This window comes from Callospermophilus lateralis, chromosome X, assembly GCF_048772815.1.
Source record: "Callospermophilus lateralis isolate mCalLat2 chromosome X, mCalLat2.hap1, whole genome shotgun sequence".
Classification (NCBI taxonomy): domain Eukaryota; kingdom Metazoa; phylum Chordata; class Mammalia; order Rodentia; family Sciuridae; genus Callospermophilus; species Callospermophilus lateralis.
This window is the reverse complement of record NC_135325.1, coordinates 4,768,987-4,786,548: the sequence shown is the minus strand read 5'-3', so window position 1 is coordinate 4,786,548 and position 17,562 is coordinate 4,768,987. Positions and strand designations below refer to the sequence as shown.

Here is a 17,562-nt window from a genome sequence, read left to right as displayed (position 1 = left end):
GAGTTCATCTATTCCTCCCATGCTCCCTCTCCCTAACCCACTATGAATCAGTCACCTTATATCAGAGAAAACATTAGACATTTATTTTTTTTGGATTGGTTAACTTTACTTAGCATTATCTTCTCCAACTGCATCCATTTACCTGCAAATGCCATGATTTTATTCTCTTTTATTGGTGAATAATATTCCATTGTGTATATATGCCACATTTTTTAATCCATTCATCTATTGAAGGGCATTCAAGGTAAGTATTTTCTTAAGGCAAAAAGCGTACAAGATAACCAAGATATCGAAATTTTTAATAAAGACAGAGTGTTGTTTGTTTTATGACCCTGCATTGTTGTGCAATGGGAAGTTTCCCATGTTTCTGGGATATGGGGCCTTTGAGTTCATTAGGAATGACAATGGCATGCAAACAGATTGAGTACTCCATGTTTTGTATCTACTCATGTGTTAAAAAAAAATTGTTTTTGTAGTTGAAGCTGGACAGAATGCCTTTATTTTATTTGTTTATTTTTATGTGGTGCTAAGGATTGAACCCAGTGCTTCACACATACTAGGCAAATGCTCTGCTGCGAGCTACAGCCCCAGCCCTACTCATTTGTTTCAACTATAGAACTTGCATTGACTTTTTCTATCTGGTGCAGAATGTGTGAACAGGGATCCATTTCCCCTTGGCCTCACAATCCATTATGGCTCTCTGCACCAAGTATTTTATTGTTCATCTCCTAAGAGCATGTTCAGAGATTCTCCCACAGAACCACTGTGTGGTGATTATCTAGTGCTCCACAGCTATCCAACATCCATCTGTCTGTACACTTCCACAACTGTGTCATTCATGTCCTTTCTGTCTCTTGCCACCATCAGGATCTGGTCAAGGGTCAGATCAAGCATCATCCATTGATTTGAGTTCTCAAATCTCCTTATTATCCTGTAATCTATAAAGCTTTCCCCTCCCCACTTTTTAAAAATATATTTTATTTAGTTGTAGATGGACACAATATGTTTATTTATTTATTTGTATGTGGTGCTGAGAATCGAACCCAGCATCTCACACATGCTAGGCAAGTGCGCTACCACTGAGCCCCAACCCCAGTCCCTCTACCCCACTTTTGTCTTTCCCACTGTTGGCATTTTTGTAGAGCCCAGTCCCATCATTATGTAGACTCTCTCCTTTTTAATTTCCCTGTTTGTTTCCTCAACAACATCACATTATTCCAGATTTTTTTTTCTTTTTTTAAAAAACACTTCTTTGTTTGAATTTCACTGTACTGTTCCTGGGAGTGAAAGCAGCATTAGATACTGAGCATGCACAGGCAGTTTTGCAAGAACAGTGGAAATAAATAGGAGTTTTGCCTGAGAAGCAGAGAGTTCTCAGTTATCAGAGAAGATGTGTAGGTTTTAAAGGGCTTGTCCTAGAAAAATTGCCAGCTGGATCAACTTGAACTCATTGGAAGTGACTTTCAAGGTTCCCCAAGGCTGTGGGAGGGAGGAAGTTGTAATCTGTGAGTGACGTGTGCCTTGGATAGCTAAGTGAGGGTGGGAAAGAGGTATTGGCTCATGTGAACACTGCTCCTGGTAAGGAATGATTGTGGCCTTGCTGTCTTCTGCAGCCTGTCATTCTTTTCCCTTTCCTAACCTGCATGAATTTCACTGAACATTCAGACCCACACTGACAAGAATAAGGGCCAACTAGAAATTAGTAAGATTGCTATTCTCTTATGGTTTGTGGTAAGCCACCTTATAATCACAGCTTATATATTTTATCCTATATTAATTTTTAAAAATGCATGGACTCCTCTTGTAACTATGTTTAAATGGTTAAAAAATGTTTCCAACCTCCTATTCACTATGGTGATCAACATTATAAATGTAATGAAGACTTTAAAAGCTGGTGAATTCCCTCCCAGGTACTAGGGCAACAACCTGGAAATTTTCTCTATTGTCATTTTGGAACTTAAATTTGAATATGGGAAAACTTATCTCCTTGGAATTTAATTAAAGGTAAATAAAGAAGCTGAACTGTGAAGATTTTATTAGGAAAAAATGGTGATAGTATCCAGCTTCCCCTCCATGCTCCTCTGTTTAACTTCTCAACTGGTCTATGCTGGGAGTAATATTCTCACTCTTTGCCAAATACAAGTTTAAGTTTATAGTTCTTCAATCTTTCCAGATAGAGTACTGAGGAATTTGTATGTTTATGGCCTTCTCAGTTAATTCTGCAAATAGAGATGGAGGGCAATTTGGCAGTGTTTATCCCAATTTTATGTGAGCAGCTTTTTAAAAAACAATTAAAATTGGTATTGAGATAATTATAGATTCACAGGCAGTTCTAAGAAATAATATAGAGGAGCTCTCCTTGTACACTTAGATCACTTTGCCCCAATGGTAACTTTTTGCAAAATTACAGTACAATATCAGAATCAGAAATAAGCATTCATATAATCTACTGATCTTTTTCAGAATTCCCCAGTTTTACTTGTGCTCATTCCTGTGTGTGTGTGTGTGTGTGTGTACATGTGCCTATAGTTCTATATAATTTATCCCATGTGTATGAGCACACCTTTGACTTAGTATTTCCACTCTTGGGAATCTCTTCGAAAATATTTTCATGTGTGCACAAAGCGATGTGTACAAAAATATGAACTGCAGTTATTTTTGTAGGAGTAAAAGAAATGGTAACATTCTGCTTACTTTGCTAGGAGAATAAATACATATTTTGGCACAATATGGAATGCAGTAGTGAATAAAGAAAGGAAATAGCTATATAAACTGAAATGTAAATATTTACCAGACAAAATAAGTGTGAAAAGCATAAAACAGTTTAATAATATAATTTTAAGTGCAAATGTGAAGGGATAGATGTGTGTGTGTGTGTGTACGCACACATGTGCATGTGTGTAGATGCATAGGATATATATCTATACAAGCACAGAAGTGCATGGAGGATGTGCTTCAAACTATTCATGATGTTTACCAAATGTTTCAACTGAGGATCCATATATCTAAAACAGTAAGGCTTCATTTTTGGAATTAAAACAAGTCTACAATCATTTCACAGACAGAGGATGTTTGATAGTAACTCAAAGCTTTCCCCAACTGGGATGAAAAAATCCTCTTCCACATGGAAGAGAGGAAATAGGAATCTAGGAGTGGCCATCAGCCTGAACCATCACCCAAGGGTGTGGTAAAAAATGGAAATTGAAAAGTCACATACACAGAAAGTTCATGTATTTTGTATAGGTAAATTGATAAAATCTTAACAAAATAATATTTTTATAATTAACCACTGAAAGATGGGGGGTCTCTTCCACACCCCATGCCACCCAGGAATCCATTATTCCAATGGAAAATTTTCATTGTTTATCTAGAAGTTAAAATGTGTGGAGGAAGGGTGAAATAGGACATTTAATGAAGTTCTTGCAGCTGAAAGGAAGAAAACAGAAGCTCTTTCCAAATCCTGCATTTTTGTAACATATAGACACATTTTTCCATAAGACACTCCCAGCAAAATTGAAACCACATGTGCAGATGGCCAGGGCGTGCTGTGCATATTACCGTGCAAGCAATTCACAGGGCTGCTGCAAAACTAGCTTTCTCAGCTCTTGGGTGCTGGAGCTTGTCTCAACACCAAGAAGCCCCTAAGTAGCAAACAGATCTCAGCACAGTGAGCAACTTTGCAGGAAGGGAGCTGTTTCCTTCACTCCCTCACCCTACTCCCTTCATTCTCCAAAAGTTACAAACTGAGTTTCCTTCCTGATAAAGTCCAAGGCTTCTTCAGTGATTGGTCTCAGTTTTGGAAAGGACGTGACATCAGCAGTTTTTGCAGACTTAGGGTTGGGGGGCTGTTGTAGGCTTTGGCCAGACTCCAGCCAGCTAGGTGGTATGGTGTGTGTGTGCACTCGTCCGTTTCTCTCTGACCACAGGTAGTACTCACATTACCCTGCTTGTACTGTTCTCTGTTGCAGACAGTCTGACCAGCCAGCCACAGAACTGGAATTTCCCAGGAGCACGAGGAGCCTGGAATTTGGACTTTCCTAAGCAACTGAAGTGGAACGTGGACCAGGAGAGCCCCATGGCTGGTGAACAAGGGGGCAAGAATGGCAGTAAGCCCTTGGGGCCAGGAGGCTATCCTAATACTAGGCTACTTTCAAACCCATTGATGGGAGGTGAGTCTTAGGGGCTGTGAAATCAGTGTGCTGGGGAGGGTGGTTAACTTGCTTAGGAGGGAAGAGGGCTGGGTGATTTCAGTGGGTATGTTTGACTTGTGTCCAGGGTGCAGTTGCTGGACAGATGTCCACAGTTTGCTGGTTTAGGTCCTTTACATGGTTATTCAAAAATGTATACACCTCTACTTGCAGTGTCCTATTAATGATACAAATTTAATTATCATAGATTATTCTCCAGTAAAAACTATAGCTCCAAACAATCATTCTTTGTGGATCATATGCATTACTCATTGGATTAGAGGATTAAAAGTAATTTATAAATCAAGAAAAAATTGAATGCTAAAATAATTATTGTATTAAAAGATCTTAGGTGGGCTTTGGCATGTAGTTCAGCTATAGTAGAGTTTGTGCTTTGCATGCACGAGGCCCTCGGTTGAATCCCCTGTACTGCAAAAACAACAAACAAACAACAACAACAACAAACCACAACAACAGTAAAAACGTCTTGGGTAGTTGGCATAAAAGGCTGAGTTTATAAATGATGTTGAAACACTGAGCACTGATTGATTCACTTTAAAAGGAGAGGCATGAGCTTCATCTGTTAGAAGAAGTTTTCACCTCTGTATAGAATCCCACACACACAGGCACTGTCACTCTGTTGTGAGCATTCAGCAGGTGCTCTCTGGTTGAAAGGATTCTGAAAAATGGGTCTAGGCATTTGAGGATAGATTATAACATTCAATTTTGCAATTACATTCCTGACACTGGTAGGCTGCTCACAATATTTTTCAATCAGGGGACAAACAACAGGGACTCTGAAGTCAGCAAAGAGTTATTAATCTCCTACTTCATTGGAACAAATAAAATACAAAATGCATTCCCTCTGACTGAGCAGAGAAATCTGCTCACTCATTCATTTATTCATCCGATTTTACTCACAAAACAAGTGGAATACTCAATGGTGAGTAGTCTTTTCATCCACAAAGGCAAAACTGAATTAGTCAGTGGATACATTGAGCACAGATCTGAAGTATTAGGGAAGCAGTGTGGCACCAAAAATCACCATTTTAAAAAGAATTTGTTAAATATATGTTTTAAGTAGCAAACTAATAACTATGGGGAAGAATCAGTAATTTGGTTGACTTGTACACAGTTATTTTACAGCTAAGTATTATGTTTATTTTTATTTCCACGTGGGAAAGAGGAACTAGCCACTTTTCACTGTTCAAGTTTCTTAAGGTCCTAATCCAATGCTGGTTGTAGCAGGAGGAGTGGGTGGAAGTGGGCAAGTGTTATACTCAAAGGTGTGTTGCTTATAAAGTGAACATGTTGTGAGAGCTAGAATGCAGAATGTTTTAGGGAGTCTAGTGAAGACAAATTTGGAGAGATGGAACCATATAATGAGGCTTTGAAAGCTAGGTGGAGGAATTTAACATTCATGAGCCAGGGAGTTGGTGGGTGTTGATAGTTCTGGAGCAGAGACCTAGCAGTAATCAAGGATGTAAGTAAATGAACTGTGTAGCCATAGTTAGGATAGACTGTGGTGGCATCACAGGAGATGCTGCACTAATGCACTGGTTCTTATACTTGTGAATCTCAACTTCAACTGGATAGGTTGCTAAAATGCAGGTGGTGTAGCTTCTGATGAATTGGTAGGTCTGTGGTGAGGCCTGGGAACCCTCATTCATAGCAAGCTCCCAGGTAATGCTGATGGGGGTGATCAGAGAACCACTACACTAATATAAACATAGAAGTTTACATTTGGATCAAACCTTGGAAATAACAGAGAAAACGTGACAATTTCAAAGGAAAGAATAATCAGGCAATGCTGCTTGATTAAATATAAGGGTTCAAAGAAAGAAGTCAGCTCCAAATGGTAAAGTTGTCAAGCCTAAATTAGTGTCAGATAGGAGAGCCTGATAAAAGGCAAGTTGGGAAGGAAAGTTGACTTTGGAATGAGTGAGGAAGGGAGGATGTTAACCATAAAGAAGTATGAAATTATGGCATTTGCTGGTAAATGGATGGAGCTGGAGATTACCATGCTAAGTGAAATAAGTCAGTCCTAAAAAAAGCAAAGGCTGAATGTTCTTTCTGATGCTGACGTAATGCAGGGAGGAGGGAAGAATAGAAGTCCATTGGATTAGACAAAGGGGAATGAAGGGAAGGGTGGGGGTTGGGAATAGGAAAGACAGTAGAATGAATGGGACATAAATTTTCTATGTTCAAATATGAATATACGACCAGTGTAACTCCACATCATGTTCAACCACAAGAATGGGAGGTTATTCTCCATATATGTCAAGATACATGTACTGCCATGTATAACTAAAAAAGAACAAATAAAAAAGAAAAAAGTACTAATAACTATGCCTTTTAGACAGCATGATGATACAAGAATGAGACTAGGAAAAGTACAGGTTGGGAGTCAGTCCTCAGAATGTTTTGCACAGGGGCTGTGGTTCAAAGTCAGTGAAAGAACAAATTTTCTGATGGCCAAGAGCTGAGAGTCAAGGATTAAGCCCTGGGACAGACCTCTGGTCAAGGATGTGGGACCAGTGAGTTGGACAAGGAAGCAGGAAGAGACTCTGGATGTTGTAATTCCGCACGGACTAAGGGAAGAAAAGTTTTCAGAGAACTGCAAAATACAAGGATAGATTCCTGGACACCTTTGCTTTTTGAACTCCTCCTCTGAATCAGATTGACACACTCCTACTCACACCTTCTGCACCTAGCTGGGCAACTGTTGCCATGAAACCCTCTTAGTCTTTTTCCCAATTCCTACTTAAAGTGGAGTCATTCTCTGCTTTGCACCAGTCTTGGACTTGGGATAAAACCTCAGTTATAGCTGGTTGCATTTGTTTATGCTTCTCAAGTTTTGACCTTGGTGAAGTGTGGAATGTGGAACACTCAGAGTGCTGTTTCCAAATTGCCATCCCGAGAAATTCAGTTCTGCTGAAGCATGTCCCCTGGCACAAGGACAAGTCAGAGGGAAAATAGGGCCCAGGGATGGTTCATCTTGGGGAATTTTGCTGCTCCCATCTTCACCTGCAGGTTCTTTTCTCTGCCTCCTTCTCCAGAAGGAGGGAGGAAAGGCTGTGAGGATGGGCAGCCAACTCTTTATAGAAAGATTTCTTTAAAGATCGACGCTCCTGTCCCAAGAGCAGGGAAAGAATATCTCTTTCCTGAAAGTTCCTTGTTATGAGTTGAATTGTGTTCCCAGAAAGATACATTGAAATACTAACCCTCCACAACACAGAATGGGACCTCATTTGGAAATAGGGTCATTTGTTTAAATGAAGTTATACTGGAGTATGTGGGCCCTTAATTTCACATTACTGGTATTTTTACAAGAATGGAGAAGACACTTAAAGGGAGAATGCTGTGTAGTGACAGAGGCAGAAGTTGGAGTGAAGCATCTACAAGCCAAGGAATTTCAGGGATGAGTGTTGGTTGACTGAAGCTGGAGGAGGCAAGGAAGGATAATCCCCCTAGAGCCTTTGGAGATAGCATGGTCTTGCTGACACTTTGATTTCAAACTTCTAATCTCTGGAACTGTGAGATAATAAGGTTTTATTGTCTTAGGTCCACTTAGTTTGTGGCACTTTTTAATGGCAACCCTAAGAAACTAATTCATATCTAGTCCATAGACGCTTTGGAAAATACATTGGAGGATAAACTAACCACCACAACTCAACCAAATACATGACCACTCTTCCCATTTTTAGTATTTGACCTTTGGATTTTTGCCTTGCAGGCTTACACATGTAAGAGGAATTTCTTTTTTTCACTCTATTGAGCCACCCTGTAGAGTTTTCACATTTAAAACAGATAGGAACAGGCATTGAATGGGAAAAAAATTCATTCTCTTATGGTGAATTCTTAGATATTGGTGGACCTCATCAGGGTAAAGTTTTCTGAGGGAAATCTGTCCGTTAAACAGAATAGGTGATAATGTAAAATTCCTATGGAAAATGGAGAGAGAGCAAATGAGTGAGTGAGCAACGGTGGATGATGGAATTGGAAAAAGAATTGCAGTGGGCAGGTGCAATTTGCCCAAGAGTTGTCTCAGTGGGTCTTTCTCTTTGCCTCTTTCTGACTTTGAGACTCCCATTTCTCTTTTGCATTTATCCTGGAATCAAATTAAGGTCCACTGTAATTGCAAACACAATACCCAGATCCTCTCCGATGTTGAATCATGCCACCGAATCCATCATTATCATGTTCCAAAAACCAGAGGCAAATGTGCCTATCCCCTCAGGACAACCCAAAGAGAGGTCTTTTCTCCTATTGACCTTGCAAAATGTTTCCCGAGATGGATAGATTAATGCCACTGCCCAGCCTTCACTAGTGCTTTCAGCTTCGTTAATAGCTCTTTCAGAATGTACCAATTAGTGCATTTAAAATCTCTGCTGAAATAATGGAAGTTTTAGAAATCATTCCAGAAAGTGCAATAAAAATGAAATAGCCTTCCTAATGTGCAGTAGGTTTGATAGAGACATGAGTTTCTTAAAAATGGTAAGTTTATTGGCACCAATTAGAGGACTTGTGGAGTGGTTTTGTTATGAGAGCTCCCTGCCCCATTTTACCTATGAGATATGCTACTGGATCTGTGGTGCTGCCACTGACCTCATTTTTCACCTATTTTTTGGCAGAAAAACCAATAGATCAGGGCTGAATAAGTGCTGAGAATCCTTAGTATGTGTCAAGAGCTTGTATAATGTGTTACATGTAGATAATGACCCTTGAGTTTCAAAGACTTTGGTGGATTCAGTAGAAAAGAGTATTATAATCTTCAATCTCCCCTTTATCCATGATGCTCCTACTGTGAACATCATCCACATTTTGGCAGGAAAACTAGGTCCCCTTTTCTGCATAGTTGGCTGTTTCTAGCTGTCAGTTAGCAGGAAGGCAGGTGGGCTACTTCTGGTCTTAACTAGACACATGATGAGCCTACAGCTCATTGCGTGCTTGAGGGATAGGCCCTGGAAAACGCTGGAGGAGCACCAGGTCCTACCAGGTTGTTTTAGTCAGCTTTTTCACTGCTGTGACTAAAAGACCAGACCAGAACAACTGTAAAAGGAGGAAAGGTTTATTTAGGGGCTCACGGTTTCAGAAGCCTTAGTTCATAGACAGCTAGATCCATTCCTTGGGGCTTGAAGTGAAGCTGAACATCATGGTGGAAGAGTGTGGGGAAGGGAAGCAACTCACATGATGATCAGAAAGGAGAGAGAGAGAGAGAGAGAGAGAGAGAGAGAGAGAGAGAGAGAGAGAGAGACACTCCCCTCTCCAAATACAAAATATATACCTATAGCCATGCCCACAGGACTCATCTCCTCCAGCCACATCCTACCTGCTTTCAGTTACCACTCAGTTAATCCCATCAGAGGATTGATTCACTGATTGGGTTTAGGCTTTCATATCCTAATCATTTCTCTTCTAAATCTTGCATCGTCTCACACATGATCTTTTGGGGGACACCTCACATCTAAACACAGGCAGACCCTCATTTGAATTTCACAAGGTGCAAGTCTCTGCTAATCTCTTCACTGTTTTCCAGAGCGAAACAGCAAGTGGACTAATCTGTGTTGCAAATTATGGTGTTTGCTAAACTGTATATGTGTGTTTGTGTACGCTCATGCATGTATGTGCATGCACACACAATCTGTGTGCTCTGAATGTTAGAAAAATATTAATGTATCCATTGTCACTATTCCAGGTTTTTACACAATCATTCAATTTGTTCTGAGACCTGCTGAGGGCAAAGATCTTGTATAAATATGAGATGGATTGATGCTTCACAAGAACCCATGCTTTTCTTTTTGGGCAGTAGTTTTGGATAGTGTGACAGGCTTAACAAACCCTAGATCAACTTTTTAAGTTAGGAGGGGAAGAACTGCCCCATACATTACTGATGGGAATATAAAGTGGAATATAATATCAAAAGGCTAAACATTGTATCATCATTATCATATAGCAGTTCCACTCTTAGGTATAGACACAGGAGAATTGAAACATACATCCACCAAAAAAGTGTACATGAATGTTTTTAGCAGCATTATTAATAATAGACCCAAAGTGTGAACAACACAAAATTACATCAACTGATGAATAAATAAATAATATGTGGTCCATCCATACAATGAATATTTGAGCAAAAAAGGGATGAAGACTAATGTATGCTATAATGTGGATGAACCTTGAAACGTTAGACTACATGAAAGAAGCCAGTCATAAAGGAACACATATTGTGTGGTTCTGTTTACATGAAATGTTCAGAATAGGCAAATCTACAAGGACAGAAAATAGATCAATGGTTGCAAGGGTTTGGGGAAGTGCAAATGTGGAGTGAATGTTAATAGGCATGGGATTTCATTTTGGAGTGATGAAAATGTTCTAGAATTGATTGTGGTATCAGTTGCACAACTCTGTGAATGTAATGAAAAGCAGTGAATTGTACACTTGAAATGGGAAAATTGTATAGGATGTGAATTATAGCTCAATGAAGCTGTTAGCTAGCTAGCTAGCTCGATATGGACATTGGTATTGTCAGCCCCTTACTATGTGTGCCAGGACAATCCTCTGTACTTCTCAGAAAGACGCAGGCTGTCTGCTCTGCAGATACTCTCTTCTCTCTGTGTGCAAAACATCAGGTAGCTTTTGCTTTTCTCTCAGAGAAGTACATAATTCTATTTTCCCTAAATAGGAAAAATAATGGTTCAATCATGAATGAGTAGAAAGCAAACCCCATTTTTATCTACATTTAATAATATAATTGTAATATTTTTATGACATCTGAACAGTTACAATTTAGGACCCCAAATAATTGCTTAGACGGTTTAGACTGTCAGCTCTAATAATCTTAGAGCTTTAAGAAGTTTGAGGAGTGTGGCAGCTCTATTTCTTAGCCGCTGAGCACTTGGAAGAAAAACTGGACTAATCATCACATGTAGTGATCCATTAGGGTGCACTTGCAAATCTGTTTAAAACTGATTTTTCAAAACCTTCCTTAATTTTTGTTTTTTTCTTTCTGGCTCAAGATTTTGTGTAAATGATATTTTGCATTATCAGGACCAATGGAGTGCACTTAGTTGTCTTTTTAATTTTAATTGGGAGCTAAATATTTCCATATCTGTAGACTGGAATTTAGATTCCAAGTCCTAAAAACAGCACTATTGTTGCTGAATTAGGAATCTAAAAGAATGCTGTGAGACACTGAATGAGCATGAGGATTTGGGGGTGGGAAAAGATATCCACTTAAGGTACTTTGCCCTAAGATCTTAGTGACCCCACAAGGAAAGCACTGGATGGGCATGTGTAGGTGGCCTCATTCCGCTTCCTTCCTCTTATGTACTTGATACTTAATGAATCCATCTGGAATGATGGTAATTTGCTCACTGGGACAGATTTTCCGGGGCACTGATGGCTCCAGGTGGCAGGCAGGCCATAACCACCACGTGTTAAATGCAAAGTGTTCTTGCCTTCTCCTTCATGGCCTTTCAGTTTGCAAGGCATTAGTCACCACTCTGGTTCTCCAGGTTTCCTCAGCTTTTACGAAGCTATGAGTTCTCAAGCAAGGCAGAACTGGTATCAGACCATCCACCTTGTTTGTATGTCACATGTTTACCAAATCAGGCAGAGCTGGCGCTTACACAAGCTCAGGCAAGTCTCTTCACACTCACTTCCTGCATCTGTTTGTTCTAGAAATCAGATGCAGCTGAGATGAGAAAAAAAATCAGGTCTGTGCCTCATTAAGTACATCCACACTTAATTATAAGGCGAGATGAAAGCATTTAATATGTTAGGGTAGGGATAACAGGCTTTTTTTTTTCCCCTATGTGGCTATTTGTTCCTCCTATATTAGACTATAAATTTGCTATTTTAAATAGCAATGATTATGGGATGTAATTGAGATTCTCTGTTTAGTGTTAGGGAAAGATAATAATTGTGGATAATATGTACTGAGTCATGGCTATGTATATTGCTGTCCTTACTTTACTAAAAAGGAAACTGAAGATCAGAACCTGTTCATGGGGCCCACTTTCAGAAGAGGTCAAGTGGGTCTGGATTCAGAGCTTTCTTTTAACCACACTGGCACCCTGCTTTTGGAGGGCAAATAATATCCTTGTTTCAAGGTCTGATTTGTGCTTAATATTAGGACAGGAGGTAATCCATAAATAGATAAAGTTCTGTTTAGATTTGATTCCAAACCTAATGGTGTATGTAATTACATGATTACTACTATTAGTATATGGCACTGTTTGCTGAGATGCCAAAGTTTGCATTTCATGCAGGAAACTAGACTGGCAAACACAGCTTAACACACTAATGCTGGTAATTAGTGAAGCTCTCACTTGACTAAATGGGCCATTTGCCTTTGAGACAGTGTGAAATGGAAGTACAGTCATCTATCATCCCAGTCTGCGTCTTTTAAAAAATTTGTTAAATATTAAGGAGTGGGATGGTTGGATTGTATGGTGGTAGATCGGGGGAGAGAGAAGATGAGGGAAAGGGAAGGTACTAGGGAATGAGATTGATCAAATAAGGTTTTTTGTATGTTCCAATACGGCATAATAGATTCCACTATTAGGTGTTAGGTACAATTATAATGCACCAATCAATCAATCAATCAATAACAGCTCTGAAAAATTGTTGAATTAAAACTAGTTTTATTTTAACTGATATGTAAAAATAAGAGTTGTAGATATTTATGGAGGAACCATGTGAAGGTTTGATATCTACATTGAGCAATGTTTAAATTAGGTTATATGTCTATCTCCTCAGACATCATTTATTTATGGTGAAAACTTTCAAAATCCTTTATTCTAGCTTTTGAAATATACTGTATACAATTGTTATCTACAATTATCCTCCTGTGCAGTAGCACACCAGAACTTCTTGTTCTTACCTACCTGTAACTTTGTACATGTTGATCAACTTCTCCTTATCCTTCCCTCCCCACTTTTCCCTGGCCTCTGGTAGCCACTACTCTACTCTAAACTTCTATGAGATCAGTTTTTAGATCCCACATGAGTGAGCTCATGTGGTACTTGTCTTTCTGGTATTTCCATGCCTGGCTTATTTTCACCTAACATAATCATCTCCCAATCTGCCTCTTTTGGTCCCAGTTTGGGCACGGCCTATATAGTTCTTTAGTTATCCAGACATTTCAGATGTGTGCAAGAAACATCAATAGAGAAATGCTGAAGACCTGTTGGGGATTTTTCTTGAGTGACTCCTATGTCTCCATTCAGGACCTGTTTGGCTCTAAATTGCTGGGTAACAAGGAGCCTCCCAGTCTAAGTGCAGTAGTAGGATGTGACCTGTTCCTCCCTTTTCATACAGATGTTGTGTCTGATTGGTCTCCTATGCATGAAGCTGCAATCCATGGACGTGTGCTGTCTCTGAGGAACCTCATCAGCCAGGTAGCTCTTTAAAAAATGGTGAATAGTAAGCACATCCTATTGCTATGTCAAACTTAGAAAAAAGAAACTGTAGACTGATATTAAGATATGAATTTCCTATAGAGCAACATGAGGTGAATCTTGTTCTTTTTTTTTTTTTGGTTATTTTATCATTTCCTTCTTTGTTGGCTGGCATGATACCAGAGTTTAGTACAATGTTAAGCACACAGTAGGTACTGTGCTAAATATCTATTAAATGAGTAACTGGCAAGTAAGCACATTCAAGTTGCCTTCACTTTGTTCAATAATCTGTGTTCTTAAAAACTGTCATGTCAAACAGGGATTCTCAATTGTGACAAATTTATCCCTCTGGGGACATTTGAGAATGTCTGGAGCTATTGTTGGTTGTCACACTGGGATGGTGGTGATAATAGCATTTAGGGGGTAGAAACCAAGGATGCTGCTAACCATTTTACAGTGCACAAGACAGCCCTTCCCCTCAAAAATTATACAGCCCAGAATGTCAGTAATGCTGAGGTTGAAAATGCTTAATATATAGTAAATGCTTGAAAATGTCTTTTTAAATATGTAGTCTTGTAGCCAAGGGGAGGGAGGAAAGGGGAGGGAACATGGGGGTAGGAAAGATGGTGGAATGAGATGAACATCATTACCCTAGGTATATGTATGACTGCAAATGTGGTGCAACTTTATGTAGTGTACAACCAGAGGAATGAAAAGTTGTGCTCCATTTGTATACAATGCATTTTAAGTTCTGTTAAATCCCCAGTTGACCGTGGCTCTGAACAGTTTGATTTTAGATTCTCTGCCTCTCCATTGTAATTTCCAGTGCACACTGATTTGGGTTTTGCTGGCTTGAAACTAATGAAAACCCACATAAAGGTATTTTTAAGAAAATAGTTCAAGTCACCATTCAAAATCCCAATCACGTTTTTGTTCAGAAAGTTTTGTTCTCTAAAATTATACTGTATCTTTTAAGTTAGGAACTCTTAGTACCTTCTGTGCTATGGACCTCTTTGGTAATCTAAGTCTATGCACCCCTTCTTTGAGTAAAGTTTCAAATGCATAAAACATAACACAGAGGAAATCTATAAAAATATTAAAACAAATTTGTGACATAACATGTAGGCTTTAAAGTAATTCATTAAAGAAGATCTAGTGGTGATTCTAATAACTATCATAATTTTTAAGTAGGATAAGCCTATACTTAGAGATATTTAAAATACATACCAATCTGGAAAGCAGTATGGAGATTTCTTAGAAAACCTGAAATGGAACCACCATTTGACCCAGCTATCTCACACCTTGGTCTATATTCAAAATACTTAAAAACATCATACTACAGTGACACAGCCACTTCAATGTTTATAACTGTACAATTCATAATAGCTAAATGGTGGCAGCAACCTAGATGCCCTCCAGTAGATGAATGGATAAAGAAACTGGTGGTACATGTACACAATGGAATATTACTCAGCATTAAAAGAGAATAAAATTATGGCATTTTCAGGTAAATGGATGGAGTTGGAGAATATCATGTTAAGTGAAGTAAGCCAATCCCCAAAAAACAAATGCCAAATGTTCTCTCTGATAAGTGGACGCTGATCCATAATGGGGTGTGTATGTGTGGGGACAATGGAAAAACTTTGATTGAACCAAGGGGATGGAAGAAAGGGGAGGGGACATGGGGGGTAGGAAAGATGGTGGAATGAGATGAACATCATTACCCTAAGAGCATGTATGACTGCACACGTGGTGTGACTCTATATCGTGTACAACCAGAGGAATGAAAAGTTGTGCTACATTTGTATACAATGCATTGAAAAGCTTTCTGCTGTCATGTATGACTGATTAGAACTAATAAAAAATAAGTTAAATAAAAAATACATGCAAAATCATAGTGCATAAAAATATCAGTGATTTCTATTGGTGACAGTACTATAAATTGTTTTTACTATTGTGATTTGTTATCTACATTCATTTATTGAAGGACATGTAGAATTTCAGGTAGAGGTTAGTGAAAATAAAAGTTCTTTTTTTAAAAAAATTCAATTTCATGGACCTAAATAGATTAAGAAATCCTCCTATGAGAAAAATAGTTTCTAAAGAAAAATTTTATACTATCCTAAGCCACTATCTTAAGCTGTCTTTCATATCAGCAGCCTATTTATAAGTAGAAATATAGATTATAACATAACTCTAGCAAAAATGTTAGTCTGCTTCTCAGATAAAATGAAATATTAACTCTATTTTGATAGGATGAAAAATGATAATTTCAGCTTTTATATATTACTTGTTAAATTGGACAGACATTTATTTATATTCAGTTATTTATGTGTTTACTGAACATCAGCCAGAAGAATGTTTTTATCTAAGCTCTAGCACATTATTTGAGTGAGTTATCATCCTGGAGCCTCAATTTTGTCTTCACAAAGTAAACATTCTGATAACTACCTGCATCAGTGCACCTCAAAACTCAGCAACCACCCCAAAACTCAGTGGCATAATGTGGTAGTCATGATTTCTTGCTAATGAGTGTTTGGGCCAGCAGGTCTAAGCTGGGCTTGACTGGGCTCTGCTCCAAGCTGTGGATTGGGTATAGCTCTGCTGCACATTCTCTCTCATCCCTTACAGACTACTGGTTACCTGAGGGATTATCTTTTTTTGGCAAAAGGCTGGAGCAGAGCAGGGCAAGCCCAACCTTGCAAGAATACACTACTTCCAATCTTTGCTCATGGCAATGTGCTAATATCCCATTGTTTAAACATCACTTGACCTATCTCCAAAGTCAAGGATTTAGAAAGTACATGTTTTGTTAATATGAGGTCATGAGAAGGATGTGAATGTGTTATACTGTCATAGGTGAGTAATGTCCTGAGAACCAAAATTCAATCTATTATGCTAACTTAAATCTGACTTAAATGGGCTTGACAAAATTTACTGAGGTGATATATGTAAATTATTTATTTCAGTTACAGCCATCACAAATATTATCTATTTTCTTATTACAATCTACATGGCATTTTAGATATTCAAAGAATACTGAAAAGCATTTTTGGCAAACTAAAAAAGATATTTTAGTAAGAGGAATAAGATAAGGCATTCAAATGAGTATAAAATAAAGAAAAAATTATAAAAAATTCTCATTAGGTCCAAGAAAGAAAAAGCCAAATCTGTAGTTAGTTATTCTGTATCATAGCTTACCATTCAAATGATTCAGGATGATTTTTTTAAAAGAATAAAAAGAATAAAAATGCTAGTCTAGGACAGGCCTCATGCATTGGTATTTTCTTTTAAAAGCTTCTCTGGAACAACTAGGTTAAGGGGTAAGGAAAGTTTATTTTGATAGTTGTAAGAGGGGGAGAAGCATTTGACGCAAAAGGAGTATAGCATGAGAAAAAGAACAAAAAATATCAATAAGTTGGATTTCATTAAAATTTACAACTTCATGAAAGGGCCATATTTAAAAAAGCAAGGAGTGGGCTGGGATTGTGGCGCGGTGGTAGAGCACTCGCCTAGCATGTGTGGGGCCCTGGGTTTGATCCTCAGCATCACATACAGGTAAATAAATAAAGGTATTGTGTCTATCTACAACTAAAAAATATTTTTTAAAAGTGTATATTGTTATTAAAGAAGAAAAAGCAAGGAGGTGCTGGGTGTAGTGGCATACATCTGTAATTCCAAGTGACTCAGGAGGCTGATGTGGGAGGATCACAAGTTCAAAGTCAGCCTCAACAATCTAGTGAGGCCCTAAGCAACTAAGCAAGACCCTGCCTCAAAATGAAAAATAAAAGAACTAGGGGTGTGGCTCAGTGGTAAAGCACCTCTGGATTCAATCCCCAGAACACTCCCTACCCCATCAAATATGAGGAGACAAGGCATAGACTAGGAGTAAATATCTACAAATCTTTTTTTTTCTTTTGTGGAGTGGGGGATCAAAACCACTAAAAATATTTTCAATCCTTTGAAATTCC

At 38.5% G+C, this 17,562-nt stretch overlaps 1 protein-coding gene across 1 annotated transcript in view; it reads left to right on the top strand.

Annotated features, from left to right (window-relative positions):
- Positions 1-4,075: 4,075 nt before the first annotated feature.
- Asb9 (ankyrin repeat and SOCS box containing 9) overlaps positions 4,076-17,562 on the top strand; it is a 32,779-nt gene continuing 19,292 nt past the window's right edge. The window contains exons 1-2 of the mRNA XM_077107419.1: positions 4,076-4,169; positions 13,512-13,591. Coding sequence (XP_076963534.1) covers positions 4,076-4,169; positions 13,512-13,591 — 174 coding nt within the window. The remainder of the gene's footprint in view (positions 4,170-13,511; positions 13,592-17,562) is intronic.